This window comes from Kwoniella mangroviensis, assembly GCF_000507465.2.
Source record: "Kwoniella mangroviensis CBS 8507 chromosome 1 map unlocalized Ctg02, whole genome shotgun sequence".
Taxonomy (NCBI): domain Eukaryota; kingdom Fungi; phylum Basidiomycota; class Tremellomycetes; order Tremellales; family Cryptococcaceae; genus Kwoniella; species Kwoniella mangrovensis.
In genome coordinates this window covers 3,931,410-3,959,283 of record NW_027062534.1, presented here as the reverse complement: position 1 = coordinate 3,959,283, position 27,874 = coordinate 3,931,410, and the positions used below count along the sequence as shown (strand labels likewise).

The 27,874-nt window shown below is 44.4% G+C and overlaps 10 protein-coding genes across 10 annotated transcripts; 5 read left to right on the top strand and 5 right to left on the bottom strand.

The window, feature by feature from the left end:
* Positions 1-13: 13 nt before the first annotated feature.
* Positions 14-3,503, bottom strand: I203_106603 (uncharacterized protein; the record flags this gene model as incomplete). The annotated part of the gene is made up of 15 exons (XM_065518001.1): positions 14-338; positions 463-681; positions 757-989; positions 1,059-1,226; positions 1,289-1,562; positions 1,612-1,732; positions 1,794-1,875; positions 1,933-2,010; positions 2,065-2,210; positions 2,275-2,434; positions 2,516-2,688; positions 2,757-3,096; positions 3,163-3,192; positions 3,248-3,417; positions 3,482-3,503. 15 exons carry the CDS (start codon positions 3,501-3,503, stop codon positions 14-16), a joined length of 2,541 nt encoding a protein of 846 aa, XP_065373305.1.
* Positions 3,504-3,799: 296 nt separating this feature from the next.
* On the top strand, positions 3,800-6,905 carry I203_106602 (uncharacterized protein; the record flags this gene model as incomplete). Its single annotated transcript, XM_065518000.1, has 10 exons — positions 3,800-4,193; positions 4,290-4,528; positions 4,608-5,054; positions 5,125-5,215; positions 5,316-5,594; positions 5,668-5,747; positions 5,802-5,882; positions 5,958-6,202; positions 6,259-6,475; positions 6,573-6,905. The coding sequence occupies 10 exons, from the start codon at positions 3,800-3,802 to the stop codon at positions 6,903-6,905; spliced, it is 2,406 nt and encodes an 801-aa protein (XP_065373304.1).
* Positions 6,906-7,188: 283 nt separating this feature from the next.
* Positions 7,189-7,998, bottom strand: I203_106601 (mitochondrial import inner membrane translocase subunit TIM22; the record flags this gene model as incomplete). The annotated part of the gene is made up of 3 exons (XM_019150157.1): positions 7,189-7,353; positions 7,426-7,628; positions 7,812-7,998. The coding sequence occupies 3 exons, from the start codon at positions 7,996-7,998 to the stop codon at positions 7,189-7,191; spliced, it is 555 nt and encodes a 184-aa protein (XP_019000485.1).
* A 646-nt stretch (positions 7,999-8,644) lies between these two features.
* On the top strand, positions 8,645-12,873 carry I203_106600 (uncharacterized protein; the record flags this gene model as incomplete). The annotated part of the gene is made up of 3 exons (XM_019150158.1): positions 8,645-9,602; positions 9,654-10,862; positions 10,937-12,873. 3 exons carry the CDS (start codon positions 8,645-8,647, stop codon positions 12,871-12,873), a joined length of 4,104 nt encoding a protein of 1,367 aa, XP_019000486.1.
* A 217-nt stretch (positions 12,874-13,090) lies between these two features.
* On the bottom strand, positions 13,091-15,302 carry I203_106599 (uncharacterized protein; the record flags this gene model as incomplete). Its single annotated transcript, XM_019150159.1, has 5 exons — positions 13,091-13,379; positions 13,595-13,810; positions 13,985-14,302; positions 14,444-15,174; positions 15,231-15,302. The coding sequence occupies 5 exons, from the start codon at positions 15,300-15,302 to the stop codon at positions 13,091-13,093; spliced, it is 1,626 nt and encodes a 541-aa protein (XP_019000487.1).
* A 303-nt stretch (positions 15,303-15,605) lies between these two features.
* On the top strand, positions 15,606-16,191 carry I203_106598 (uncharacterized protein; the record flags this gene model as incomplete). The annotated part of the gene is made up of 3 exons (XM_019150160.1): positions 15,606-15,789; positions 15,870-15,993; positions 16,074-16,191. 3 exons carry the CDS (start codon positions 15,606-15,608, stop codon positions 16,189-16,191), a joined length of 426 nt encoding a protein of 141 aa, XP_019000488.1.
* A 216-nt stretch (positions 16,192-16,407) lies between these two features.
* I203_106597 (uncharacterized protein) lies at positions 16,408-19,400 on the bottom strand (the record flags this gene model as incomplete). The annotated part of the gene is made up of 6 exons (XM_065517999.1): positions 16,408-16,594; positions 16,648-16,785; positions 16,853-17,857; positions 17,948-18,478; positions 18,554-18,766; positions 18,949-19,400. The coding sequence occupies 6 exons, from the start codon at positions 19,398-19,400 to the stop codon at positions 16,408-16,410; spliced, it is 2,526 nt and encodes an 841-aa protein (XP_065373303.1).
* A 1,201-nt stretch (positions 19,401-20,601) lies between these two features.
* I203_106596 (nuclear protein localization protein 4) lies at positions 20,602-23,054 on the bottom strand (the record flags this gene model as incomplete). Its single annotated transcript, XM_019150162.1, has 8 exons — positions 20,602-20,834; positions 20,895-21,024; positions 21,094-21,345; positions 21,408-21,483; positions 21,538-21,864; positions 21,927-22,465; positions 22,552-22,849; positions 22,915-23,054. 8 exons carry the CDS (start codon positions 23,052-23,054, stop codon positions 20,602-20,604), a joined length of 1,995 nt encoding a protein of 664 aa, XP_019000490.1.
* Positions 23,055-23,600: 546 nt separating this feature from the next.
* On the top strand, positions 23,601-26,251 carry I203_106595 (uncharacterized protein; the record flags this gene model as incomplete). Its single annotated transcript, XM_019150163.2, has 4 exons — positions 23,601-23,735; positions 23,827-23,964; positions 24,017-25,994; positions 26,082-26,251. The coding sequence occupies 4 exons, from the start codon at positions 23,601-23,603 to the stop codon at positions 26,249-26,251; spliced, it is 2,421 nt and encodes an 806-aa protein (XP_019000491.2).
* A 522-nt stretch (positions 26,252-26,773) lies between these two features.
* On the top strand, positions 26,774-27,690 carry I203_106594 (uncharacterized protein; the record flags this gene model as incomplete). The annotated part of the gene is made up of 6 exons (XM_019150164.1): positions 26,774-26,863; positions 26,955-27,002; positions 27,066-27,073; positions 27,163-27,177; positions 27,245-27,323; positions 27,580-27,690. 6 exons carry the CDS (start codon positions 26,774-26,776, stop codon positions 27,688-27,690), a joined length of 351 nt encoding a protein of 116 aa, XP_019000492.1.
* Between the last annotated feature and the right edge of the window lie 184 nt (positions 27,691-27,874).

The window sequence follows — 27,874 nt, the reverse complement described above, 5'->3', positions numbered from 1 at the left end:
ATATATGACCTATCTATCTTACACCTGGAGTTTCATCTTCATCATGTCTAGCATGATCCAACACTTCCCTTACCAACTTAACATACAAACCATCCTCTCCGCCTTCTTCGGCATTCTTCAGCTGAGCATTCAAAGATTTTTCGATCAAATTCAATTGTTCTTCCTGATCATGTTTCTCTATCCACAATACATATTCATGTTCAGTCCAATTATGCAAATCGTTTGGTAATTTGAATTTGGCCGATAAGACCAACATGTGATTGAGTATTATGATCGGTGGTAGATGGACAGTCTCGACGGGGTTGGATAGATTACTATCATCTGAGAATAATAGGGTCCTACGAAAAGCAGTCATACGAGATAAGCATCGAACCATTGTCTGCTCCTTATCACAAACAGAGTCATGTCATACGACCCATGGGGGGTCAATTGCGTTCGGGTTGGAATCGGATTTGAACTCACCTGAAAGATCTCAAAGCAAGATACTCTTCACCTATCTTCTCTACCTTCATACCTCCCCTAGAACCCTGTACTCTACCAGTGTTGAGTAAATTCGTAATTCCCATTTCCAACTCTGTCATATCTCCTGTTAACTTCAATTTACCACTTTCACCTAGGGGTCGAGCTATCGAGGCGTGTAGAAGGAAAGTTTTGATTATATATCTACTTAGGTCAATCACCCTTTAACATGAAACATGAAATTTCAATATCAGTTTTTCGAATTCTTGAAGATCGGGACTGAAAGAGTTTACATACCATTCTTTCATCATTTCACCCAAACTCATCCTGCCCAATATCTCACTCCTCACAAACGAAAGTTTATCTATCAAATCTTGCATGTATGGCGATCCACCGCCTGAACCCATCGTCATTGGATCCATGGGTTTCGAGAAATCCACTTTATGCATACGCGTGAGAATGCTGACGAACTCTTTTCGCAGTGAGGAATCGAGCAAGTCTGTTACTCGTTTATAAGTTGATTCGAGTAACTAACATTGATCAATAGAGTTCACGATTAGCGATCGTCTTCGGATAGGTGCCAAATTCAGCATACTCACATCGACAGACGGACTCAGAGTTTCCCAGACCTTTCCTACGAAGTCTTGCTGCACGTACTGCACATTCAACCAACAATGGTATAAACATCCAACAAGTTGAGCATTCACCACTTGCGCGGGAGTAGCGTTCGGTCCAATCAAACTAGTCGCCGTGAAATCTTTGACCAACTATTCCAAAATAACATTATCAGCTGGTTTCGTTTGCATCACTTCGTCCAGCAGACACTCACCATGGCATCTATACGCTTGATGAATCCGTCCAGCACTTTTCCAGCATTTCTAGCTACTGTCCTCACCAATAACGGATCGAACCTTGCTGAATCCAATTCGTTCGTTATTGTCCTTGCTATACTTACACCATCACCCGGACCTGGAGGATTACCTCTTGCCGATAAATAAGATGACAGAGCGGCAGAAATTGAGTCATTCATCCGTGTTGTCGATCGAGATAGATAGAGGGTCTCGAAAACTGATACGGATCGGAGCACGAGTACTGCTTCGGTACTATTTCAATTGTCAGCTGCGTCCGGTAGAAATCGCACACCCAGCTTACCTCTGATAGTCTCTTGTGTAGACCGTGTCGGTATGCACAGCAATTTTCGCAAAGAAGTCATGGAACAATCGTAATAACCGCGGGTAGCCCGTACTCAGAGCCTGCTGAAGCCACGGGGAAGCTGCGAAGCATCAAACGATGTTAGGTAGTCTGACACGATGGAAGAAAGTACGAAACCTCACATCTTATAGCATCCTTAGATTGACTTTCGAATGCTTTGGCTAGTGTCGTCCAAAATGCGAAACTGGGTTTCTCGTCGAGGGTCTAACAAAGATATCAGTGACTCGTCCCCCCGACCACCCTTATAGGCATCCAGCTCACTTTCATCACTTCATCTAAGAACTCCACTCCAGTCACAGCATCTTTCTTCAGTTTCAGCACCTTCTCCAGCGTATAGACCTGCAGGTTTTGTCAGCTGAGCAGTCCAAGATTGGGCTAGCAAAGCTGACCAACCTTTATACAACAATTCGCAACGTCCTCCACGACCTTCTCCAATCTGCTCCAAAGCGTGTTGACCCATAATTGGGTATTTGAGCTGTTAGGTTCAGTAGCTGGTCTACCTCGCGAGAGCTTAATGACACTGTGTGATGTCGCACCTTCTGCATAGCCCATTTCGTGTCAGCTGTAAATTCGGGCAAAGATTAGAGAAGCTAATCAGCTAACCTTTCGCAGCAACTTCTTTCCCTATACCCGCTGAATCGAATGCCTTCGTCACCCTCAGCGTAACAGCGTCATTCAAGTCTGCTATCAGGTTTGATACCAGATCCGGTAATAGACGTAAATTGTGGGCTGTCTGTAAAGATGATGACAGTAGTGATTGATTCTGTTTCGACAGAACATAGTGCCTATTAGCTGTTCTGAAGACAAAAATGGCAGCCCCGGCTAGTTGAGGGAGATTACCTACCAGATCTGCTAGACCACTGACTACCATACTTTCCATTTCCTGTATGATCGTATCTCGAGCTTTATCGATCACAGGTAAGTATGCTTCCACGAACTCCAGTTCTTGTAATGGTATCTGCTGAGCATCGTTGATTTCCTCTTCCTCTTCGTTCGAAGGTGGTTTGAGCAGAGCATCTGTCGTACTTGATGATCAGCCTGGCCTTGTACACAAAGAACTAATGATTCAATTTAGCTGGACATACCCAGTTCCGCTACGCTCAGAGCCGCTTTCGCTAATTCTCTTTCCCTTTCACCTTCAACTTTACCTTTCTCACTCTCTTCCATCTTCTTCAATTGTCCTTCTAACCTCCGAGCCAGCAACACGAATCTACTGGCTCGTCGAGTCAAATCTGTCACCAGTCCTAATACCTGTTGTCGTGCGACGAGTAATGATAGATTGGAGTATGGTGTATGTATCTTGGTATGTAGACGGTCTATGGATGTTGACAGGGATGAGAGGGATGAACGTATAGGTGAGAGGTGGGAGGACAATGATAGGGAGGTGGTTAGGTGAGATAAGAGTAAGGGGTAAGACGATGTTATCTGTGAAGCAGAAGCAGTATATATCAGCTGGACTCGCCTTTGTCTCTAAAGCAGTACAAAGCTTACCTCCTGCCTTAGTTGTCTCGTTACATGTTCCTACAAGATTTATCAGCTTACACAGATTGAGAAGTTGGTTGTGGACTGAACATACAATACCATAATTCAACCTTGCTAACTCTGCTCCCACATCCCCATCACCCTTCTCCTTATCCGCTTTACTCCCTCCTTCTGATTTTTCATCTGGTCTGTATACTTTCCCTTGTAGGATCGCATTGGCATAAGCGTGAACATCGAATGAATCGGATAAGAATGGTTTATGATCTGTGAACAGGAGGTGTCAGCTATGCGTCCGCATGTCGAGTGGGACGACAATGAGCTAGCTCACCGAGAAAAGTTTCGGATGACATCTTTTGTCAGTCGGGCACTCAAACCGTCCCTCTTTCTCCCGTGCTCTGTATTGATCGTTGTGATTATCGCATTACATATGAAACGTATAATGGGATGCATCTTCATCTCTGCTCGGTCGCGACGAAGCTGCTGTTGATGATTCCTCCCACGTGTCAGCCTGTATCATGTGACATGATCTACCCCCTCCACTTGTCAACAAAAATCAAAGATTTCTGAAATCTGAATCTGCTCTACCTACATATCTGGTCAGAATTCACTTGTCTCTGACGATATCATATTGAAAACTCACCTCACAATGCCAAAAGAACAGATCAGAAAGAGAGGCCGACGGGTCCGTAAAGGGGATGTTCAAAACGAACCTGAAACCTTACCCGAAGTACCTACCACAGAAATCAACGAAGCTGTACCTTCAAGTTCGACAGCAACGGGTATACATCCTTCTCGAGCTGCTTTCTTAGCTGGGCAGCCTGTTCCTCCACCTCAGCCTCAGACTCAAGGGGCAATTGGTCAGCAAGAAGGAGAAGCCGATGGGGAAGGTGAAGGAGCAGCGGACTGGACGAGGGGATCAAGGATAGATTCGGAGTTCCCCTTTGGAGTGCTGGATCCGGATGTTAAGGCTTATTTTAGGAATGTAGAAGAGCAGATCAAGGATTGGGAAGGGGTCAGTACGGAGGGAGAGGAACGTGAAGGTGAGTCAGATATTTCTGCTGATCGAAGACAATGCCATTCCTTCTAAGACATACAGTGCAAGCGTATAAGCGATTGACTGATCTTGTATGTTATAGATCGTCAACTATTCTTAACATCAGTTCTATCGGAGTTGCGTTCTCACGAATTACCTACATCTACCGATCCTGAAACTTCCATCATCCTCGAAAGGCTCTTACCCTCCCTTAATGACTGGGGCAGGAGGGTAATAGGAGATTCGTTCGGAGATAAATGGGAAGAACTCATTAGACATAGATTCGGTAGCCATGTCGTTCAAACTTGGTTGACACTCGCTGCTAGTACTCTAGATAGAGAGGTGAGCATATAAAACTACATCAAACGGTCTATAGTTCAAAGGATCATAAATCTGATCATGTCATTTGTGTATATAATAGGCAAAGAACATTTACCCTCCCCAACAATCCAAACAAGACACTTCTAAAGGATCATTACCCAAAATGACCGAATTGTTCCTTAACATCATCGACCAATTGTTACCATCTTTCCCTCAACTCCTATCTTCACCTCACTCTGCTCCCCCACTACGTCTCCTCCTCTTGATATTAACGCCTAATAGGGATTTACCATCTTTGGAATCTTCCGATTCTATACAATCAGGCTCCGGGTTGATCAGATCTAAACGATCAAATAAGTTTAGGAAGAATCAAGAAGTCAAAGGGAAATCTATCTTAGGCGATGAAGAGAAGAAAGACACGGAAAGAAAAGTACCCCAAGAACTGACAGGTTTTAGGAAACAGATAAGAAACGACTTGATGAGTAAGCTGGGAGAGGCGGAATGGAAAGCTATGGGTGTGGATACTGTTGGAAGTGCTACTGTACAGGTAAGCAATGCCTGATCTTGTGCGAAATTGAATATCATTGTACAGTTAGCTGACGTCTTATGATCGATAGCTATTACTTGAGTTTGAAGTAGAAGATGGTGATGCTGAGAAAGAAGGATCTTTGTTTGATATCATAACGGAAGGATTGATAACGCAAATTAGTGAGTATATTGATCCTATCGAACCCCACCATATATCTACATATTATATATGATAATCAATGATTGCCATTTGCTGACCATGACTGACCTTGTGATCCAGAGCAATCTCCCAATACAAAATCCGAAGCTCAGCCTTACCTCTCAACCCTTCTCCAAACCCAGACCGGAACGCGTCTATTCGAATCTCTACTTTCGCTAGCTCCAGTACCAGTCTTCAAAGCATTATGGGCAGCCTATTTCGTCGGCAAACTGGGTAAACTCGCTGGACACCCTTATGCCAACTTTGTAACTGCTAAGGGAGTCTCGAGGCTAGATAAAGAAGGGATAGAAGGGTTAATAGTGGAAGTTAAAGGTAATAGTGGTGGAAGGGGATTGATAAGTGAGCTTGTCCTACCTCCTGTTAATTTTGCATCTGGAAGAATATAGCTGACTAACCCTGTTCTGACGGTTAGAAGCTGCACGAACTAGTGTACTTCAAGCTTTGGTTGATAGAAGTGTCATCCTAGAACAGTGTCAGGAGTCTGTCTTAGAGGTGAGTCAGCTGGACCCGTCGAGATCACTGCGCACTGAGCTGATAGTTACACAGCTACTATACTCATGCCTTGAACTGCCTGAAGATAAGAGGCCGGATCTTGTACCTTGTCTGATGGCTTTGAAGACGTATCCTGTGAGTGTCGCGATCTCCCGTAACAGTCAATTTTCAGATCATGGTGACATAACTGAATGGATCTTTTGATACTAGATGTACCAAGCTCTCCTGACCGGCTCATCAGCACCCGAAGAAGAAGAAGAAAATCAGCCAGCCGATGATGTAGATAAAGAAGCTGAAGCCACGGCTGCCGCCTACGCTCGTCAATCAGCATGGGAGAACCGAAGGAACGCTAAGCCCAAAGCTGCCGAGGGGGAGATCTTACCTAATATGCAGGGATGCCTAATATTACAAGGTATGATGGGAATGGGACAGGTCAATTCAACAGTCTTAGAAAGGTAAATCAAACCCTACCCGAAGTGAGAACAAGCTTGACTGACTGTTCTGTATGTAGTCTTATCGTACAACCCCTACCTACCTTGCTCACTTATGCCAAATCACCTATTTCATCACATTTGTTCGATAAAGTATTTACCAACTCGGCTGTCCCACCGAAATATCGAAGGAAGGTGATGATGCTATTTATGGATAGTTGGAAAGAGTTGGTGGAAGATAGGATTGGAAGTAGGGTGGTAGATACGGTTTGGGATAAGGCTGATGGGTACATGAAGGTGAGTTCGATATACCAATCTATGTGCTTTATATCGAGACAACCCATAGAGCTGTGTGTGAAACGTCGAAGGGTAAAGAAGCTCACTGTGACCGCAGGAAAAAATTGCCCGTACTCTCATATCCCATATTGTCGTATTGGGACAGTCACAATATGCGAAGTACTTTATGAAGAAAGCGGAATTATCATTATTATCGAGAAGACCGGATGAATGGAGAGAGAAGGTCGTAGGAGTGAAACATCATTTCGCTCATCAGAAAGTTACTCCCGCTCCGGCGTCTGCTCAATCTCATGCCCAGATACAGGTCGAGGGAGAAGGAGAAGCGGAAAATAAGAAGAGGAAGAAGGAGGATAAGAAAGATGAGATTGATCTGTTGTTTGATGGAGTAGAGGGTAAGAAAAAGAAGAAATCGAAGAGAAATAAGGAGTAAGGTCACGGGGTTAAGGGGTTCTTGACTCGATTTGCAGCTTGTTATCATTGCATTTCCATATCCAGTCTGTATGCATGATATCCATATATGATCTCCTAGTAATACAACATATGAGGGGAGCTACTGATTGATCTATACCTGTAACCCAATATCTATCATTTTTGAATAACATCATGAGCAAGACGCTCCATTCGTGTAAACAGTCAGATTATTTATATTTCTCTAAAGAATCGAACATATCAAGTCAGTCAACAGACAGAATAATTCCATTACCACTAGTCACTCACTCGGCAGGTTCTTTCCTCAAATACCAATCGATAGCCCCCGAGAACGCAGCGAAAGCGAGACCACCTCCCATGGCAGCTTTCAATCCCGAGTTTCTAGCTAAGATCGCACCGGATAAGAAACCAGCTGAGGCAGCATTCGTTATATCGTTTTTCGCTCGATACTGTGTATAAAGTCAAAAAGAAAATATCAGCAGACAAGTACAATTTGGTAGATCAAGGTGAATAGCACTCACACCTTCAATACAACATTCAACACCTGAATAGATGGCACCAACTTTGGCAAATCCTTTACCGCTACTCCACATGTTCCTTCCCATCTCCTTGAATACGTGCATCGTCTGTGCCCTCGTAGATAACTGCGATGAAGCTCGGGATAAGGGATCTTCGTAGGCGAATGTAGCTGACATGAGGGAGAAGAAACCTCCGAGAGCGAAGCCTATAACCGTGATAGAGCATGACAGTCATCAGGACTATACGATCATATGAATAATGTTCATGAGACAGTTTGATAATGCGAAGCCAGATAGCGATTGAATGGGGTTTCGCCTTTTTATGGAATCCGGATTTATTGGATGCCTAAGGGGGTAGATGTATGGATTAAAGGGAAAGCATCACTCACCTGCACCACCCGATAAGACCACTTTTAAAGGACAGCTCTCCATGGCCATTCCGAGATACTTCTGATACCTCAACGCAGTCTGCATCTCCTGTCTCTCCCAATCGCTCGTCCCAGGAGGTACGGGCTCTTGACCTGGTAGATATATGGGGCAAAGTAATGGCATGGTGGTGGGTAGTGGGAGGGCCATGGTGGATTATTGACCGCTGTTTCTTCTTCTATGAGGCTGTAATATCACTTCCAGATGATTGAAGGTTGAGTCTGGTGTTTTGAGGATGGTAGATGCGGACAATGTTGGATAAGATGTGTGAGATGCTATCCAGTTGACTTTTTCAGATCAACTTTTTCCGTCATGCCGAGGGTCAATTCAAGCTTTGACTTTGAAGAACGGAGATTGATGAGATCTCCATTGGTATATGAGCATATAAGCTTAATCTCAAGTGAGAGTGAGACGCGTGAAAGACAAAAAGACAAAAGACAAAACAATCAAGCAATCCATCCATCCATCCTCATCCTCAACCACAACGTGGAGATGGACGAAAGAGATCAGCACATGACAATAGCCATATCAAGCTACCAGGTCAGCTAGCTTGTCGCCAGATCTTGCATCTCATACAGCAGAGAGCAGACCCACCGCGATCTCCTCCGACACACCAGTTCAATCCAAAGGACGCACCCCCCGTTTCTCTGTCTCATTGCCCTGCGAACATCCTCGGATTCTTGCAAACCACCAGAACAAAGCGTCGACAGCTATCCCAGTACTGCTTGCCCATCTGAAGATCTTGACATTCTATCATCACAATCTCGCAAGCACAACAATTCATGCTACCCTTCCCATGCTCGAAGATATGAGCAACTCGCCTTCAACTTCTCGTCGGCGGTCCAAACCATCCCAAGAAAACTGGGACGATGACTTCGAGTTTACTTTGCCAGCTCGGAAATCAACCAACAAGAATTCATCTATACCTAGCTCAAAATCTTCGAAGGGGAAAGGAAAGGATGAGAATGTACCTATACCTAGAGCTGACAGTCCTATAGAGGACTCGGATGAGAATTGGGATGAATCACCTCCTCGTCCCAATCTACCTCAACCTAATTTATTGACCAAACATGGGGGAAAGAAATCATCTATACCTCCTCCTATCAATATCCCTTCTTCATCTAGCACTCATCGTATAAATCCACCTCGATTATCCCCATCCCAATCAGCGGATCTATCAATATCACCTTTACCAACTTCATTCTCTTCTCCCCAACAACCGCTTCTTCCTTCACGATCCCATTCCTCCCTCTCGATGGGTCCCAGTCCAGATGGTCTGCAACATCAACAATCACAGCATCTACCTAGGTTACGATCCGGTTCAACTACAACATCTACAGTAACGAGGAATAAGTTGATCAAACGACATCCTTCAACTTCTTTCGTTTCTATACCGAATTCCCATTCATCTTCTAATTTAGCACTGGCATCTGGTCTGTCTAATCAATCAGAAGCAAGTTTGAACTCGATGACGATGCTTAATCGATCGTCACCCAATCTATCACAGAACTCACCTTCATTGCCCAGAAGCACCTCAGGCGAGCAGATGCCTCCTCCGCCTCTCCCTCAAGCCAATGGAGGTATTCTGGGCAGATCAAGGAGCGGGTCAAAGAGCAAGGCCAAGACTGGACAAGAGGTTAGGGTCTCGAACATACCGTTCAGTCCAAGTAGAGATGATATGCAGGAGAAGGGGAAAGAGAAGAGACCAGGATTTTGGAAAAGGTTATCTGGTGCTCCAACTACAGGCGAACACAGTGAGTTACAGCTCTTTTCCTTCACGTTCGTGACGACTGACGAAAAGATAGACGAGGGGACACCTCAGCATCGTCGTCGTAGAAGTTCATCAGTTGGTGTCAAACATCTACCCTCTGGTTCACCTCGTCCGCCTGTACCTCCATTACCTATGAATCTCCGTTCACCCTCTGGGGCATCAAGTACATCCACCTCGTCTGCCAAGTCTGGTCCTACATCTGCTTTCTCCGCTCTGTTACGTCGATCGTCCAGTAGTCTATCGAAACGTTCAGACAAGTCGAGAGATACCCCACCTTCGTCATATCCTTACACGTCCTCAAAAAATGGAATCAGCTCAAGCAGTGTAAATTCCTTCGTCCAACAACCCGTCTCGTTACCTTCGAGTAGAAAAGGTGATGTTACGCCTGAACTGCCATCCTCAGCATCTTTCTCAAGAGGTTTTCACTTACCCTCTCCTTCACCTGGATCGCCCTATCATCCTTCCAAATCTCGTGTCCCCTCAGCTGCTCAGCAATACTTCGATCTGCCACCCTTACCTCATTCGACATCTTTCCCCGGACCGCAGACACGATCCAAAAAAGGGAGTGGTAGTGGGAGCGACACCGAGACTGAAGGTGATAGTAAAACACCCAAGAAAAGGAAGAAGATCAGACCCATATCTGCTTTACCTGCACCCAGGACATACCAAGATGAACCCATACCAGGCTTACCGATAAGTAGACAAACTTCTGTTGGTGATCTTCATTCAACCAGATCCAGCCAATCTCCAGCTTCGACTTTCGCACAAGGTACTACATCCACTCTGAAGAGACTAAGTTCGTTATCGAAGAAACACGGTAGAAGATTGTCAGGAGGTTGGAAATTTGGCACGAACTCTTCTAGCGATTCCAACAAATCCGCTACGAGATCTCTGGAACCTGTTTTGGGATCGCCTTCAAAACCTTATAAAAACGATGACGACTTGCCTTTATCTCCTACTTCGCCCACGCCCAATCCAGAAACTGAAGAGGAGATGAGGAAAGCTATCAGAGCTGGATCTGTTTCAGCGCCTACATCGATGTTCACTCAACCTCGTTCTCAAGCGGATGTCAATGACATACCATCGGAGGAAGTGATAGCTGCGAAGGAGAAGGAGAAGAAAGAGAAACATCGTAGAAGACAGAGTTGGAATGATTTTGTGATTCCCAGGGAAGTCATGATGAAGCAGAAGGGGTTGAAGGAAGGTATAGGAGCGGTCAAGATGTTTGCGGGTGGAGTTGCTAGTAAGTAATAGCATTACATCTCCGATTCTTCTTGACCTCCTTGTCGTTGCTGCATGTCAATGACTCTCTCTTAGCCCTCAAAACACTCTTGTCCACCCACGCCGACATACGTGATCGTATACTCTCATCTGGATCACAAGTAGACGCTGCAAATTTCGCATCTCTCGATTCTGAATTCGAACAATGGTTGGAAATGGCCGTTGTGCTGATCGAAGTCGGATCGACAGGTGCAGATCCTTCCACTCAACCTTCTTTCTCATCACCACCGCGATCTAGGAGAGTCACCTTAGCGTCAGACGAAGCGAAAGCTGCCTCTGCGGCAATGGCAAAAGCTGCTTCAGCACCTGGTGGTCCAACCATACCTGTCTCACCGTCCTCATGGCGGAAAGCGAGTTTACCTGACCCCGAGGAGACTAGTCTCAGTATGATGGGCCCCCCTCGAGCGGACTATCCAGAACAATGGAGAGCGTCGACTGGTCGACAAGACTTGTCAAAAAGGCAACTAGAAGTTTTACGAACCATGTTGAGAACCCCCATGTCTGCCAATACACCTAACAGAGATGGGAGTAGACCAGGTATGGGACCCAGAACGGCCAGTACGTTATCCGCAAGCTCGACGGTCAGTTACTTGCAAGCTCAAGGTAGTCCAAGTCCCAATTCGAAGATCCAGATTCAACGGGGATCGATGTTAACACCTGATTCCGGGTCGATCTCATTCCCTTCGCCTGGTGATTCAGCTCATATCCAGCCGTCAAATTCGTTCCCTTCGCCCCTTAGTGCTGCTAGGTTGAACCATAATTATAGGAGTCTAAAGGATCGACGAGCAAGTAAAGCCGGACTGGCGGGTTTGAAAGAGTTTTTAAGGTCGCTGAAGAAAGAAAAGAATACCGCACCTAACACCGCGGCTTCAGGTGGAATTGGAGGATTAAGTCCACTGAGGATCAAAAATAGATTCGGAATAAAGAGCTCTACTTCACCACCTGCATCTCCGACTTCACCTGTATCGCCCATGTTCAGCCCCAACGTTAATACCGGTAACAACGATGTATCTTATCCTACTCAGCGATCATCTTTCTCAGCTCTAGGTGCAGCTTCGGGAAAAATCCCTCAAACACCTCAAACTGCTCAACCTATCTTATCTACAACTAGATCAAGAGCGGGTACCGAGTCATCTTTCAACAGAGGAGGAGTTCTAGGGCCGGAACAGAAAAGACCTTCTATCAGGAATATCTTCCGGACGTCTTCCGGCAATTGGTCAGAATTAGTCAAGAATGATCCTCACCTACCGCCTGCGCCAAATTCCAACACCTCCTCGCCTAGTGGTAGTGGTGGTGGGTTGAGTAAGAAGCTATCCGCTCAGAGATTAGGTTTCTCATCTTCGAAATCGATGAATAAGATCAGTGTGTCCGATCCTATACCTTCCAAAATCCCTTTACCTCAATCCGCTTCATCAAGTACTCTACATGCCAAAACAAATACTCCTCCTTGGAATGGGAAAGATCGAGAGGGAGAGATGACTTTAAGACCTACTGCTAAGAAGAGGGTATCGGGTTTAGGTTTGGGATTGGGTTGGCCTGAAACTTCCACTTCTACGTCCACCGGAATGGGAACTCCAATCAAAACTAGTAATGGAAGTGGAAACAGTGGAATAGGTATAGGAGAGATGGGTACGGTATATGAAAGCCCCCATAAATTCGATCGTGACCATGCAAACGAACAAACATTGAAACAACATCGACATGTCATTCCTACACCTGCTTCACCGAGTAAAATTAGATCTCCATCGAATACATCTATCTCAACTTCAGGTAGAATCCCTTCGAATGATATCTCTGTTACCAATCTCAATATACGATCAAGTGAAGATTCCACTTTGACCAATGATCATGATTTGACTATAATAGCCCTTACGCCCGAAAACTTACCTACATTGTTGGAATATCTTAGACAGTGCGAGAGAATGTTAGGGGTATGGAAAGAGAGGGTTGAAGAGGTTATCGAGATTGATTAAGGGTGTGAGGAAGTATATGAAAGGCGTGGTGGTCTGAAGAATGCGTAAATCGAAATCAGATTAGCGAAGTATGCGAATAGCAGAAAGTTTAGTATGAGAAGAACAAGTAAAGTTCTTCGACTGTGTTGTATTGTATCTACAAATGCTCTTACATGCATGCCAATTACAATATCATACATCAATAACTGAAAATACAACCTTGATCACCCTTGAAGAATTACTGCCCTACACCACCTCTATCCATCTGACTCTCAACCATCAATATCCTCTTCAACACCACCAGCACCGCCCTACATGCTTTCGTCCATCCTTCTTCAGCAGTATTATCCATCTCTTTCGCACCGCCACCAGAGCTCGATGAGTTACCCACATTGCCTGAAGAGGTATTGGCGGAAGTGGTTGATCCTGAACCCAAACCCATTATTGACATTGAGGGGAGAGTGAGGGGCATAGAGGATATACCGGGTAACTTGATGGAATGATTGGATATTTTGTCTTTGTGGATCCTATCGAAATTTAATAGAGGATGTATCAATATAAATTATCAACTACCGCGAAGAAGAAATAATTGAGATGTGATACAATATGATATGATTTGATTTGATTTAGGATTGGTTGTATCGTATGACAGAAGATGAAACTAAAGACAATGAGAATCAAATGATGATGATGATAATGATGATCGATCATACGCTAAAAAACAGAGGAAGAAGCAACCCACTCAATGTTATTATTAGCCCAACCTTTACCTCTCTTCTTCCCGAAATCAATCAACTGCCTCAGACAATCCAATATCGCAATCATGGCGTAGTTGAATCTCCTATTCTGTAATAATCTCGCTGGGGATAGGTCGGAAGAAGCGTATAATTCGTATATCCCTTTTTGAGGTGGTAGTTCTTCGATACGGGAGTATGAACCTAGGGGGATGATCTTGTAGCTGATCATTGAGGTCGAGTGAAGGGTCAGCTAAACAATACTTCAAAGGTGATTTCTATTCGCATGAAAGGCAGTGGTTTCCTTCACATGATAATGGATCAAGGTCGTCGTTTTGATAATACACTATCTCTACAAATGCTCTACCCCTTACCAAATGCGCAGAACGACCACTCACCCACTAAACACACACCCGACCTTATCAGCCACTCTATCCAAACAGAGCGCCGTCAACCCCCACGCAGCGTTAATCTCCTCCCATTCGACAGTCGGTCTACCACCAAGCCTCAACCCGTTGATCGTCCCCACTGTCATGCCGCTGCCGGAAGATGGATCAAGGGGTACATGACCTATCTGGAAGGCATCGTTATATACGTTGGTAGATTCCAGGTGGGCCAGAAGGGATTTGGAAAGTAGAAGGTGGGTCTGGGCGGTAGATAGAGTATGTTGAAGATGGGATAGATGGGTCGATAGGGCCGAGTGGTGGAGGAGGTATCTAGTGGGATAAACATCAGCAATGGTATTGAGGCAAGAGCATACGATATTGAACAAAGTTCAACTTGTTGTCACCCAATTACGTTGGAAAGGGATGATATGACATGAAGCCTGAGAATTGCAAATTTAATGTATTACTCACTCGGTCTCTTCCCTCTCCACCTCCTCTTCATCCCTCTTAACCCTCTCTTCCTCCAATTCCACCTCTTTCAACTCCCTTTCCCTCTCTTCCAAAATCAACTTCAATTCCTCTTCTTCACTTTCCAACTCTTTCTTCCTTTTATTCAAGTCTTGCCATTCATCTTCCGTACCTTCTATATCATTCTCACCCAGTCCACCTGGATCTTCACCCTTGATCTTACTCTTATTCCTGGACGAAGAAGACGAGTGAGTCAACCTCTCTCTATTCATCTGAACATCCTTTTCAAACCTTATATAAGCATCTCTCTCCCTCGTGAGCTCTTCAGCAAGCTTCTGAAATTCCGTAGTGAGCAATGCTGTACATTCCGTACAGAGCGGATGGGAGATGGCAGTCCGGCTGGAAAGGATGGAATGCAATTCAGAGATCAGATTGATATTTTGAGGTGGTAATGGTGGTTTACTCGATGAGCCCGATGCTGATGTTGGTGTAGGTTGGAGTAAAGATGATTCAGATAATAGGATGAATGATTCTCCTACATTAGCATTTCGAGGGATACTTAGGGAGTTTTGTTCTGCCCATACTTTTGCACTAGATTGGGAAGCGGGTGGTAAAGATAACAATTTGCTTGAAGGTGGTATGTGAGATGGAGATGGTGTCGAAGGAAGAGCGGAAGTGATGAGGTTGTATTGCGATGAAGTGAGATTCTGGATTGAAGGGTCGAGGAGTAGCGGCTAGGGAAGAATCCAGTCAGTTAATCTGTCAGGTGAGATTGGAGTGATAGAGTTACTTGATGACATCTCTGACAGATATGTGAGTCTATGTTAGGCTGCGTAGATGACCCTGCTTGTGCTTGAGACATCTCCGCTAGTCTGCTGTTCTGTCGAGTGAGTGAAGACTCGTGAAATCAAGACAAGAAAGACGACTATGTTCTAGAATTGTAGTCCTGAATGTCTGTCAGTACCAAGCTGAGCTCCGACGTTGACGAAGACGATCAATCCTTTCCGTCGGAAACAACATACAACACCCTCGAGCGAACGATTTTTGCACTTCTCTCACACCAAAAACAACCAAATAAAACAGAACAAAAGCTAACCATAAACAACCATCTTACACCTACTTCAGCACCTTCTGATTGAGCAACGTCATCATCCAAACTCCCAATATGCCCAAAAGACCACCCACCCCACCATCATTCTCACCACCTCTCCCACCCAATCAACACCTCGTGCACCTTCTTTCACCCCAGGGATCCAATAACTGGTTATGTCAGGATACAGAAGGTACAGAGAGGTTGGTGGTAGTCGCTTCGAAATTGAGAAGGATCAAAAGTCTCATCATCATGAGAGGTGTGTAATGTCGTATCTTGCAGCTTGTCTAATCTGTCACACAAGCAAATGCTGAAGAAGACATTCTTGACATGTCATAGGTGATTTCGCAGTTGTATCTATCTTCCCCTCTGGTCCAGATGATAAAGGCGGTAGGTTGGTGGGGGAGATTATACACGTGTTGAATAAAGGTGATATAAAAGATTGGAAAAAAGCAGGTGCATGGTGAGTTGACTCTATCATATGAAAAAATACTGAGATATGAGACTTGGGCGTTGATCGATTTTTTTTTCACTCCCGTTTAGGCCAGAAGGGTTTGGAGAGACACCTGTTCCTGCTACTGCTGATCAGGTGGATCAACAGTCAAACTCTGAGAACGAGGATGATGATGAGGCAGAGGAGGACGAAGAAGATAAACAATAATCAATGATCGACTATCCACTCATCAATAGCTAACAACGTTCATACCAAGCATCCATCAAATATACCCAACCATACGAAGTATTCAATGCATTATAATACACATTATAGTCCCCGAAAAGTCCACATGCAAATACGATATGATACAATTCACGATCCACATGATTTCATCTACAGGGTCCGCCTGTTCAAACTGTCCTCAGTATATTGGTATATTAGTTAATCACATCCCCTAAAACACCATTGGGTCTTCACACTCTGCTCATCCATACTACTTCTACCAACTTCGATCCCAAATTCACCTTTAGGTATAACCCATCTCTGCTTCACAACATCCCATATACTTACATCGTATTTGGATAATTGGAAAGTCACCGATTTCGTATCGCCTGGCCAGAGTTGCACCCTATATAACATACAATCAATACGCGGATTTTAGTGATGGACGGATAGACTCACCTGTTAAAATCCCTCAATACCTTTGGTGGCTCTCCAGCTTCTTTCGGATATGATAAGTACAATTGAGGAATATCGCATCCTAGTACATCGCCTGTGTTGGTGACGTCCACTGAGATAGTCCAACGAGGTCTGTGTAGGCTATAGTGAGAGCATTAGCCGAATTTCCCTTAGAAACTAAGCTGAGTGTAGACTATGGGATACTTACGATTCACGTGTGAACGACCCCAACTTACTAATCCTTGTGGTATTACCTCTAGTCGATCCTCCACTTGCCCCTATACCATCCGTACCATTCGCTGCACTAGCATCATCATCCATCTCTTCCTCCCCTCTTACTCCTAGATTTTTAGTACCTTTATCCCAATCCTTTCCATCATCGCCATACCACATCTCCAACTTCCCATATTCGAACGTCGTATAACTCAGTCCGAACCCAAATTCATACCTTGGTGTGATATTCCGAGATAAGAAATGTCTATAATCTATATTCAGTTCTTCCCTATATTCCACAAGGGGATGTTCGACCTCATCCGTATTCACATAATTCAGTTGCGCAGGGTAATCTTGCAATTCCTTTGCGATTGTATAAGGAAGTCTTCCAGAGGGATTATATTTCCCATATAAAATGTCAACAAGGGAGTGTCCAGATTCTTGACCTGGTAAACCTGCCCATAGGACCGCAGTGATATTGGGATGTTCAATCCATTGTTCCACATCTATCGGACCGACCGAATGAACCACCACTATCGTATTGTTATTCGACTCCGCTATAGCTTTGACGAGAGCATCACCACCACGCCAAGCAGATATATTATTCCTATCGCCTATATTCCCATCTACCGTGATGTACTCTTCACCCGAGTCAGAATTTATACCTACGATCACCACATCGGACCCCGTAGCTGTATCTTGAGCAGACTCAATATCGAAATCGTCAAAGAACCAATCGAGCTGAGTACCGTCTTTGATCGCTTTGGCTGAGATTGCCTGAAGGGGATCAACGAGATAAGGGAAATTACATGTACCGGATCCCCAACCCATCGCCAAGGTACCTTCATCCCCACCTCGGTCGGGGTACCCGTTTGGTCCTTTGTAGGACGGTCCGAGATCTGATCCGATCAGAGTGATCTTACGAGGTGATTTAATTGGAAGGGTTTTGTTAACATTCTTCAGGAGGACAGTCGATGCTGAGCCAATATGTCGAATCAACCTATCAAAACAAGTCCACTATCAGCGTTATGTCGGCAAAGGAAAGTACAAAGATACTCAATACTTTGAACGACGCTTAACGCTTACTCACTTGGCATGATCTTCCCTCACATCGACATGCGAATTATTCGCCTCCGCTTTCGGTCTAGCCGAATCAAAGCTCACTTCGGGATATCCATCATTCTGATCAAGCATGAAATACGGTGTCAGGATCCTGACCACCATATCATCCAATCTATCTATCGATACACTCCCATTATTCACCGATTCAGTCAGATTCCTTCCCCAGTACGAAGTCAAGGATTTCTGCTCGATATCACCAGGCATGGTCATATCCAATCCTGAGTTCGCAGAATAAACACCGGAATGTTGAGCATTCCAATCTGACATGACATATCCTTGGAAACCGAAATCTTCTTTGAGGATTCCATTCAGTAATTCGGAATTCTCGCATGCCCAGGTACCGTTCAGAAGGTTGTAGGAACACATTACGGAAGATACATCCGCTTGTACCGCTTTGAGGAACGGATGAGAGTAAATCTCACGCATGGTCCGATCGGTCAATTGAGAAATAGACGTAGTGCGATTGCGTTCTTGTTCGTTGCCTATGAAATGTTTGACGCTGGATCATATCAGGTGACAGTACATCAGTCTAGATGTATATTCCGGAAAGACTGATCAGGTTCTTTTGACTTACGTAGCTTGTACACCTGCATCTTGCAATCCCCGTATACTCATCTCGGTAGCCCATCCAGATAGGTAAGGATCGCCCCCAAATCCTTCCCAGTTACGTCCAGCGGCAGGTAAGCGATACATGTTGGTCATGGGCGCGAGGGCTATATGCGCGCCTTTGCCTTTAAACTCTTGCCCCATTGCGTAACCCCGAGCGTACATGAGGTCTTTGTCGAAGCTGAACAAGTATAGAAAAGATATCAGCAATGTTCCTCATGATAGTCTTATATTGTATGTGACATATATCAGAACAAGCCAGAAGTATAGATAATAGGATCAAAACTTGAAGAAGACCTCTTGTCTTTGACCATGCCGAAGCAATGGGACCGTGATGGATAATCCGATTCCGCGATCACTCACGTAGAAGCTACATTAACCCCCGCTTCGAACGCACTATTCCCATCCGTCAACCTAATCCCCGAAGGACTATCCATCAAACACAATCCGCTAAAGTTCCTCGAGGGGATAGCCGCGATATTACCTAGACATCTACCTTGTTCCCATCCCATCCCCGTCGTCAGGGTCACTTTCTCTTCTATCGACCAATTCGCCAAGTAGGCTTTTGCTTTCTTATGGGCGGAGTGCCATTTAGAGTGAGTGGGGTTGTGATACTTGCCATTGAGGGGGTATGGTACAGGTGAAGAAAGGTAGGTGAGATTTAAAGTGGGATAAGAGGTAAATGACGAGTTGGAGGAGTTGGATGAATCAAACGCTGGACTCGAAGTGGTGTTGGTGATATTTTGGGAATTACCAAAGTTTAGATAAGGTAGACCGAAGCCTAACCATAAGAGGATCATGCCGAATAAGAGCATTATGAAGATTTCCTTGTTAAGCACAGAGAACGGATGTGGGAATGTCCGTCGTCTTCGTGTTGAAGTTTGAGTGGTATCACAGGGTAGTGGTGTGAGGGAAAAGTGATCGAGATCTGTGTTAGGTAGTGGATGATATTTATGTGATTGAGTTCTGGTCATGTTGTCGTCAGCCCAGCTCATTCATCGTCGAGCAGAAAGCTTTTCCTGAACAGTGGAAGTACTCTGCACAAAATCATGAGGTAGATCATCGACTAACTCACAATACTCAGACCAGTACACTATACACTTCACACCTGATGCTGGGCTGATGAGCTACACTTTCGCTCCTTTGAGACGCTCCGACTGCAGGGAAATTTGACTGATACTGCAAATAGGAAGGATGGGATGATGTCAGTCTACAAATTCTCACGAGCAAGTGAACCACAGCTGCACTACTCACCTTGTGACAACGACGTATTTATCCCTCGTACGCTTGGTGCCCAGAAAGACTCTACAGAGGTTGATCTTCAGAATTTATCAATCTTGAAGGAAAAACAATCTTCGACAGTGAGTGATGTGTTGGTTTATACAAGATGACCAGGTTGATTTCGTGATGACATCCCTGACTCTGAATTATGATCTATAGATGCAATCGTGCTTGACTACACCTTTGTACCGATTTCAGAAGTAACAGTAACCCAAAGAGAAGAGGCGAATGTAGGAATGAGAAAGAAGAGAGAGAAGCTACAGCAGATTGTCACGATGGTCACCCAAAGTGGAGGTACCGGTACACTCCCGGAGTAACAAGGCCAAGCCCAAACCAAGCTAACGGGTTGCTTTATGACGTCCATCTTCACATTACAGCACATGCACATGTATCTCGTAGTACCAATCAGTGCACCGCATGATCAACCCGCATCATACCAATTTCAGGCATTACAGCCAAGTTACCGCTTTGTCTACCACCCGCTGGAAATCGTACTCGTATACTGTGATAACAAGCTTGTGGGTCGAAAGGTGAAGGACTGTGTCTGTTCTGTACTCGTACAGTCTTTCCCCGCTAAGTCCCCACTTTGCCCCTTCCCCACTGTCCATTCCGATTCAGGGCGTAATCAAGTACTCCAGGTTATCTGACTGTGTTTCGATCTCAACCAGTGGACATTCTATTCATGCTAAAATCATGCATACAATCTTTCACTTGATACAGTATATCTTTCTCCTCCTACCCAAGGGGTAATCCACAAATATCACAATCCGATCTACCAGCCTCATTGACAAACGTACAATGTGGACATATCTTGTCCCCTCCATCTCCGCCAGAGGGTGCCGAAGTAGAAGGTTCAGGAGGTATATTCAATCCTGACAAGTCCGTCGACGATCCACCCGCATGAGGGGAATCTATACCCATCTCTCCGAAAGCTCTCGAGGGAGGTGCAGATTGAACCGGGACATTTGCTATCACAGAACAAAAACTCAATCAGTTCACGTGCGGCTCTCGTTGACTGGACAACTGACCAGACGAAGATGATTCCACTATAGTCAATAATGTCTGCCATCCACCGGAATCAAACAGCTCTTCCAGAGCATTCTTATCCGATGGATGGGCGTGCATCGTAGCGGCTCTACAAAGTATCTTTTGTTCTGCCTATATACATAGTATATCATGTTAGCATCGTCTTCCAGAGCAAGTTTGCACAGACAAGACATGACTTACCAAAGAGAACAAACCCTGCATGCACAGGAACGACACAAGATGCCAATCACTCAACCACCTCTTAACCTCCTCCTTGATCCTATCAGGCCATGTACCCGTATCGCTAATCTCGGCATCTGATTTCCTGATGATTCCTGATAATTGTGATATCACCACTTCTAGCGATTGATCATGTAATCCTGGTCGGTTCTCTGTGGGGAAAGAGTTTGATAAGAAGAGTGGTGATGGATCTACGGGGAAACCGTGAGTGATCTATCATTGGTTGGCACAAACGATCAGCTGAGCTCCGCACCGCCAAGGAAAAGTCAGCTTACATTGACGAAGAGATATTCGACTGGGAAAGTAGGTTTGGCAGGTTGTTTGACCTGTAAACCATATTCGTTTTTATAACTATATATCCATATGATCAGCTTGTTCTCACGATACCCGAGGAGTTCAACTGACCTGTAAAATACCTCTGGGATATATTCTCCTTCACCTGGTTTCCTCACTCTGACCACACCGGGATCAACGCTCGCCTCCACTATACCAGCCTTAACCATCGCTTCTGCGTTCTCAGAAGCTTGCCATGCCAATACTCCAATCCCTCCATCCTCATCTCCTGTCAGACAACAGGTAACGAATCTCGATGAAAAATGTCCAGTAGGGGACATCTTGGTAGGCAGAGGATGGGAAATTTGGTATGCGGCTGATAAGAGCATTTCAAGTGAGGCAGCCGTATATGATTGAGCGTGTCGCTTGTACAGTGTTTTGGTGATATCGTCGGGTTGTCTAAGATCTCCATACCAATCAGCTTGCGTCAACCATTCATCATGTCCGTGAGGCCAACTTACGGTGTTAAATCCGTATATATCATGCCCACCACACTCAAACCTTTATCACACCAACTAGCAATTTCGCCTACTCTCTCTTCGTCCGACCAAGGAGTTTCGACCGTTAGACCATCCAATTCACCTTCCTGTTTCGGTTCCCATACAGCTTCCACTACCGTCTTAACTCCCATAGGTACTTTCTCATATTTGTCATGTCGTCCAATCAGAAATGCTAATCTCTGGGTACCGGTCCGACGCCATGCAGAGAGTATACCGTCTATGATGGAAGGCGAGGCAAATTCGACGTGATCGACCATACGGTAGGTCTGGGACTGAAGGGTGACGGCTGAAGGTTGACAGGTAGAGCAGATTCCCTGAGGGAAAGGGGGATGGGAGCCAGTGGGACAAGGTGTCATGACTGATAATGATAATGGGTCTAGGGGTGGTAGGTCCGTAGCAGATGATTGAGCAGCTGATCGAGATGACAGGAGTTGACGTAAATATGCATGAAAAGAGAGATGTTTGATCTGCTGAGATGCTTGATATTTCGCATCGTATGGCTGTATACGACAAAGAACAGGTCAGCTTGTGGGCTGTACATTAAGCTGATATCATTCAACCAGCAGTAACCGAAAAGCTGACTCACCTCCAAAGGCATACAATAATCGCACATCCCCTTCTCACCATGTCTACAGAAATCTGGATCTCTTTTCCGCTCGATCTTCCCCGTTTGATTCTTCCAATACAAATCTATATCAGGTTCGACCACGTGCGATAAGTCCGTCAGAGGGATGGTATTGGGAAGAGGTGGTTCAGTGTGCGTATGAGGATGTGAAGGGTCTGGTTGATTTGGGTGAGGGTGGGATGTTGAAGCTTGAGTGGTAGGATGGGAAGAAGGATCTGCTGAGATTGGTTTGTACGATAGAAACAGCAAATCTCCATGACTATATGATCACATAGTCAGCTAGCTCATAATAGCAAAGAAAAGGAGAGGGTACAGCTGACATACCTAAACCCCATATCACCCACTGTCCTACCTACCAAAGCAGAGAACGGTACGCTCTCTCCACTTGCCCCAGGCTGATTACTGAGTTTCAAAGTGGAGGGATCAGGCTGTTCATCTGATTTGGGAATCGAGTCCAACATCATCTGAGCGAATTGCTCTCCTGGTGTACTGGACTCGACATTTATACGAGCCGTACCCGCTGGTGAACGTATACGTAGCAACTATAATCGTACTCGATTGATCAGCAGGCGGCGAAAGGGGGTCGGACAAGTGGACTTGCCATATTGCGCAGATTTGAGCCGGATTGAGGGCTTCGAGTCTAATGAGATAGGTAATATGAGATGGCCCAAGTATATTGGGGCTATGCTGTTGGCTGTGATCAGCTCCGACTGGGAATGTCGAGAAAGAGAGAGCAAGAAGAAGGTTGGAAGAAAGATGGTTGAGGTTTTGACACAAACGTCAGCGTAACTTTACCGTACGTCACTATGTGTGGCTACTTTCCCACGGTTGTGTACCCAGCTATTTACGACGCGTCTCACTTTCACTTTGCGATGTTTTGATTTGATCTTAATGTTCCAGCTGAGAAGGAAACGGGCAAGCTGATTTCTGCTTTTCCTTCGTTTTAACCATTCAGTATCGATCGAGTATCAAGCTATACTTGTCTTGATACAGTACAATACCTTGCCAAGATGAGCAAGTCCAAGCGGATCAAACTGGAAGATAGTATATTGATGAATAAACCAATGGTCGATCAGTACATCCGTCATGGGAGACGAGCATTGGATGAGAAAGACTGGCAAGGTGCAATGCAGCAGTTTGACAAGGTGAGTAGATGCCCTTCAGCTCGAGGTCATCAGCTATCTGAGCTATTGAAGTCTGCTTCAGGATTAGCTGATTCTGCACTAACTCATTAAGGCTATGAGTTTTGGGAATAAACGAAATTGCACTATACTCGATCTGAAAGTCAAAGCAATGACGGAATTACCAGAATGGCAGGATCCCGCGTATGAAATCACCAAGATGATGATTGCGGATGCACCGGATGATTATAGAGTAAGCTTCCATTCTCTCATTACATGCTGTTATGCTAATAGTATATGCTTAGGGATATTATCGTCAAGCGAGAATATTGGAGAAGAAAAATTCCTTACAAGCTGCTTTACGACTTATATCAGAAGCTATCAAAGTTGGACCTACCAAAGCTCAGGACGAGAAGATATACAGGGCTTTACAGCGATATCGAACCGATTTGATCTTTTCACAACATGAGAACGAACAGCGTCGCGCTGCTGAAAGTGCTGAGGAAAGACGTAAGATCGAATTGGGTAGAGCGGCAGCGAAGAAATCGAAAATGAACTTTATCAATATGCTTTCTCCTGATGTTATCATCAATATCGCTGAAGCTGGATCAGTGGATTCTGTCAACGGAATAGGATTTGTGGTCAAGATGTCAGGTGTATGTAGATCATGGAGGAATATCCTCCTCAACACCGGTAGTTTATGGAGTACTTTAACTCTAGGTAAGAAAAGGGTGGTTGAAAGAGTGAAATATACCTTGGAGAGAAGTAAAAATAAACTTAAAGAAATTATCGTCAAAGACGATTTCGATATTTCAAGATTAACAGATATTTCCCAATTACTCAAACCTCACCTTAAAAACGTAGAGCGCCTGACGATCAATGGGGATATAAATAGATTTAGTAGGTTTTGGCAAGGTGGATTTCATAAATTGGAATATCTCAAGATCAAGTCTACGGTATTCGAACCGTCGGATTTGGTTTATAGGTTATTATCGTTCGATTGTGATACGTTGAAAGAATTGGAATTGGAAGGAGGAAGGTACGAACATATCTACAATTACACTTATGATATCACACTTCAAGGCCAAGCTTTTCAGAACGGTGGGGTACCGAGACGAAACGATGATACAGAAGATGATCCTCCATTTTGGACTGAACATTGCCAAACCCATCTATCTAATATACATACCCTACGATTCAAGAATTGTAATATCTACGCTGCATGGACGGATCATACTGAACTTTTATGTCATTTCACTTCTCTGGAGAATTTCGAAATGATCAATGTCAATTGGTTTTCAAATTATCTCCTTGCCGATCCCACTTCAAGAGGCTATCAATGGAATCAAATTCGATCAGCTAGAGGATTAGATATGACATTGAACGATCTCAAGTCTGTCAGTATTAGTGGATCAATTAGGAATTTAGGATTATACGATATACATGCTCCCAATCTACAACATCTGGATTTATGGACTGTCCATCCAATCGGATCGACCTCCATCGCACCTCTGATTACCACTCCAGGATTGAAAGATGCTTTGGATAGCTTGCTTTCCTTGGACGTCGGAAGATGTACGATCGACCTCAACGACTTACTAGATATACTTCCTAGATTACCTCGATTGAAATTCCTCAATGTATCGTATTGTCCATTAGACAATAGGTTTTTGGAAGCCCTCGAAAGGCGAAATAAGGAAAGTGATTTATTACCAAATTTAATGGGATTATCGATCGCCGGAAACACAGAGATTACGTCTGGACCATTGAGGAGGATGATACTTTCTCGTACACCCCAGGGAATCAAATCTATAAAACCCAAAGAGGTGGTGAAGAAAGGAAATGCGTTTAGACCTTTGGCTCCTGTTACGAAACCATCATCATCACCTTTCGGTCCATCCAAATCCGCTTCAACAAAATCTCAGACATCTCGATCTCAATCGTCTCAGAAATCATCTGTACCGGACTCGATCCCATCTACACCTTCTAGTAGCAGCAGGGGGAAGACCGATCTTACCCAGACGAAAGATAAAGAGAAAGAGAAAGAGAAAGAGAAAGACGTGACATTACCTAGTATACAATGGTTATGTATAGATCATTGCGATCGGATCGAAAGGGAATTTATAGATCATATAAAAAGCAAGGTGAAGTACATCTCAAATGCGTACAGTACGAATATGGTTGAAGCTCGTATAAGAGGGAAGGGAAGGTATAGCTGGAAGTTGGAATGGGATATTGATTGTGGGGAAGGTGAAGGTGGATGTCATTTGAGGAAAATACCCGGTAAGTAAATTATCCCTCTCACCAGAATATGACATGAGCGGGGCCGTATTGCTTATGTTATATTGACCACCTTTTTGACGATTATAGGTTCAAAAGATGGGTATTATATCCATCATACGTGTAAGAAAGGTATTCCCACCAAGTCGTCAGCAGAAAGAGGTTGGAGCCAATTATCGCAATCGCAACAGTCAGGACCAGGATTAGGAGGTGGGTCTTTGGGGAGTATGATTTCTTCAGGTAGTTTCGAAGGGTTTTGAAGCATCACAAATCTTATCGTACGTGTCGCGTGTTCGGGTTTGTGTTTGGTTTTCATGTTCATTCAACAAATATAGGTTCTGATAGATGACTTTAGGTTGTATATATTGTATGATGGAACCCGTCTATCGTCATTTGTCCCATTCCATCGCATTTCCTCAATGCATGAAGAACTTGTTGTATCCTGTCAATCTCGCTGTAATCGCTGTGATCATAGCATCAATGTCGGCCGAAAAAGGTGGGGTCGATGGGGGGAGGAAAGATCCTTTCAGTATTTGATCCTTATGATGATCCTCAACACTCCTTTATCACTCTTGCTGTTAAGCTACTGAGATTGACTACATCCTTGACCAGTTTAATATATCACTTTGAACGTATATATAATGATCTCCTTCCACCTAAACTGATAACGATCACTTCTCATACCGCGATTCAACATCTTATTTACTGAACATAATTTCCAGTGACTGTTACTACTGCTTTACACTTACTGATACATATTCCAATCGAATCGACCATTCACGATGCAAGCTCCCTCAGGTGGTGGATATGGCGGAGGAGATGGAATATCGGGACCTCTAAACCCTTTTGTGGTCACTCCACCACCTCCTGATGTAAGTCCTATTAAAATACAGAGACTTACAGGATATGTACCTCGAGAGGAACCAAGGGCATATGGCTGATACCTTGAAAATCCACATTCAGGACAATAAAGATGAAATTCCAGGTTATGTGAAAAGGTTTGGAGCCTATGTGAGTTCCATTCTATGCTTTAGACGATATGACGATGAGCTGATTCTTCTCGAGGTACCGTAGCATACTTTGTGAGTTGGTTCCTTGATGGAAAACATTGGAGTAGGGATTTTAGGGCAGGAAGGTAATCCCGAATCAATTTGTCAACTCCATTGTGTAGGACCGAAGGAGTATTGTGAGTATGAGTGTTATCAAATGTCGAGTGCGGAGATGCTCAACAAATCTGATGAATTTGTCAATAGTCTTCCAGCAGGAACGCTCTTACCTAAGGGAGCTTCTTTCGCTATGCAATCTACGATAGATTTCGGATTACATTTCCCAGTGAGTCTCGATTTGACTAGGTGATTGAGTTTTGCGATCTTCGATTCATGGATCGAACGGATAAGATTCCAAACGTACCTGTCCAGTACCTCTTTTTAATACCTTATCATCGATTTGAGAAGAAGAGAGGGTAGTACCCCAAAGATAACGTTGCGAAAGTCTATTCTTATATCCATTCAAAACCCATTCGCGATGATGATGGAACGAACGTCAACTAATGTTCTGATATTCTGGCTATTTGCCTTTGCCTTTGCAGAAAGGTACGAAGGTTCCTGGAGGATTCCTATTACCTGTTTCCGTGGTTAAGAAGGAACCTTCCAAGAAGGATCTTCCACCCGAGGAGAATCCGGTATGTGTGGTACAATAGATTACACTGTACCTACGTATGCATGCATGTAAAGAGATGTATCCTTTTGCTTGAACTGGAAGAGAAGAAAGGAAGAAAAGAGGAAGATAGGGGTGGAATTACGTAATATGACGCGAATGCCCAGCAGAGTGACGCGATATACTCGTAGATGGATGCACTGACGACCATTCAGTCTCTATTCTCT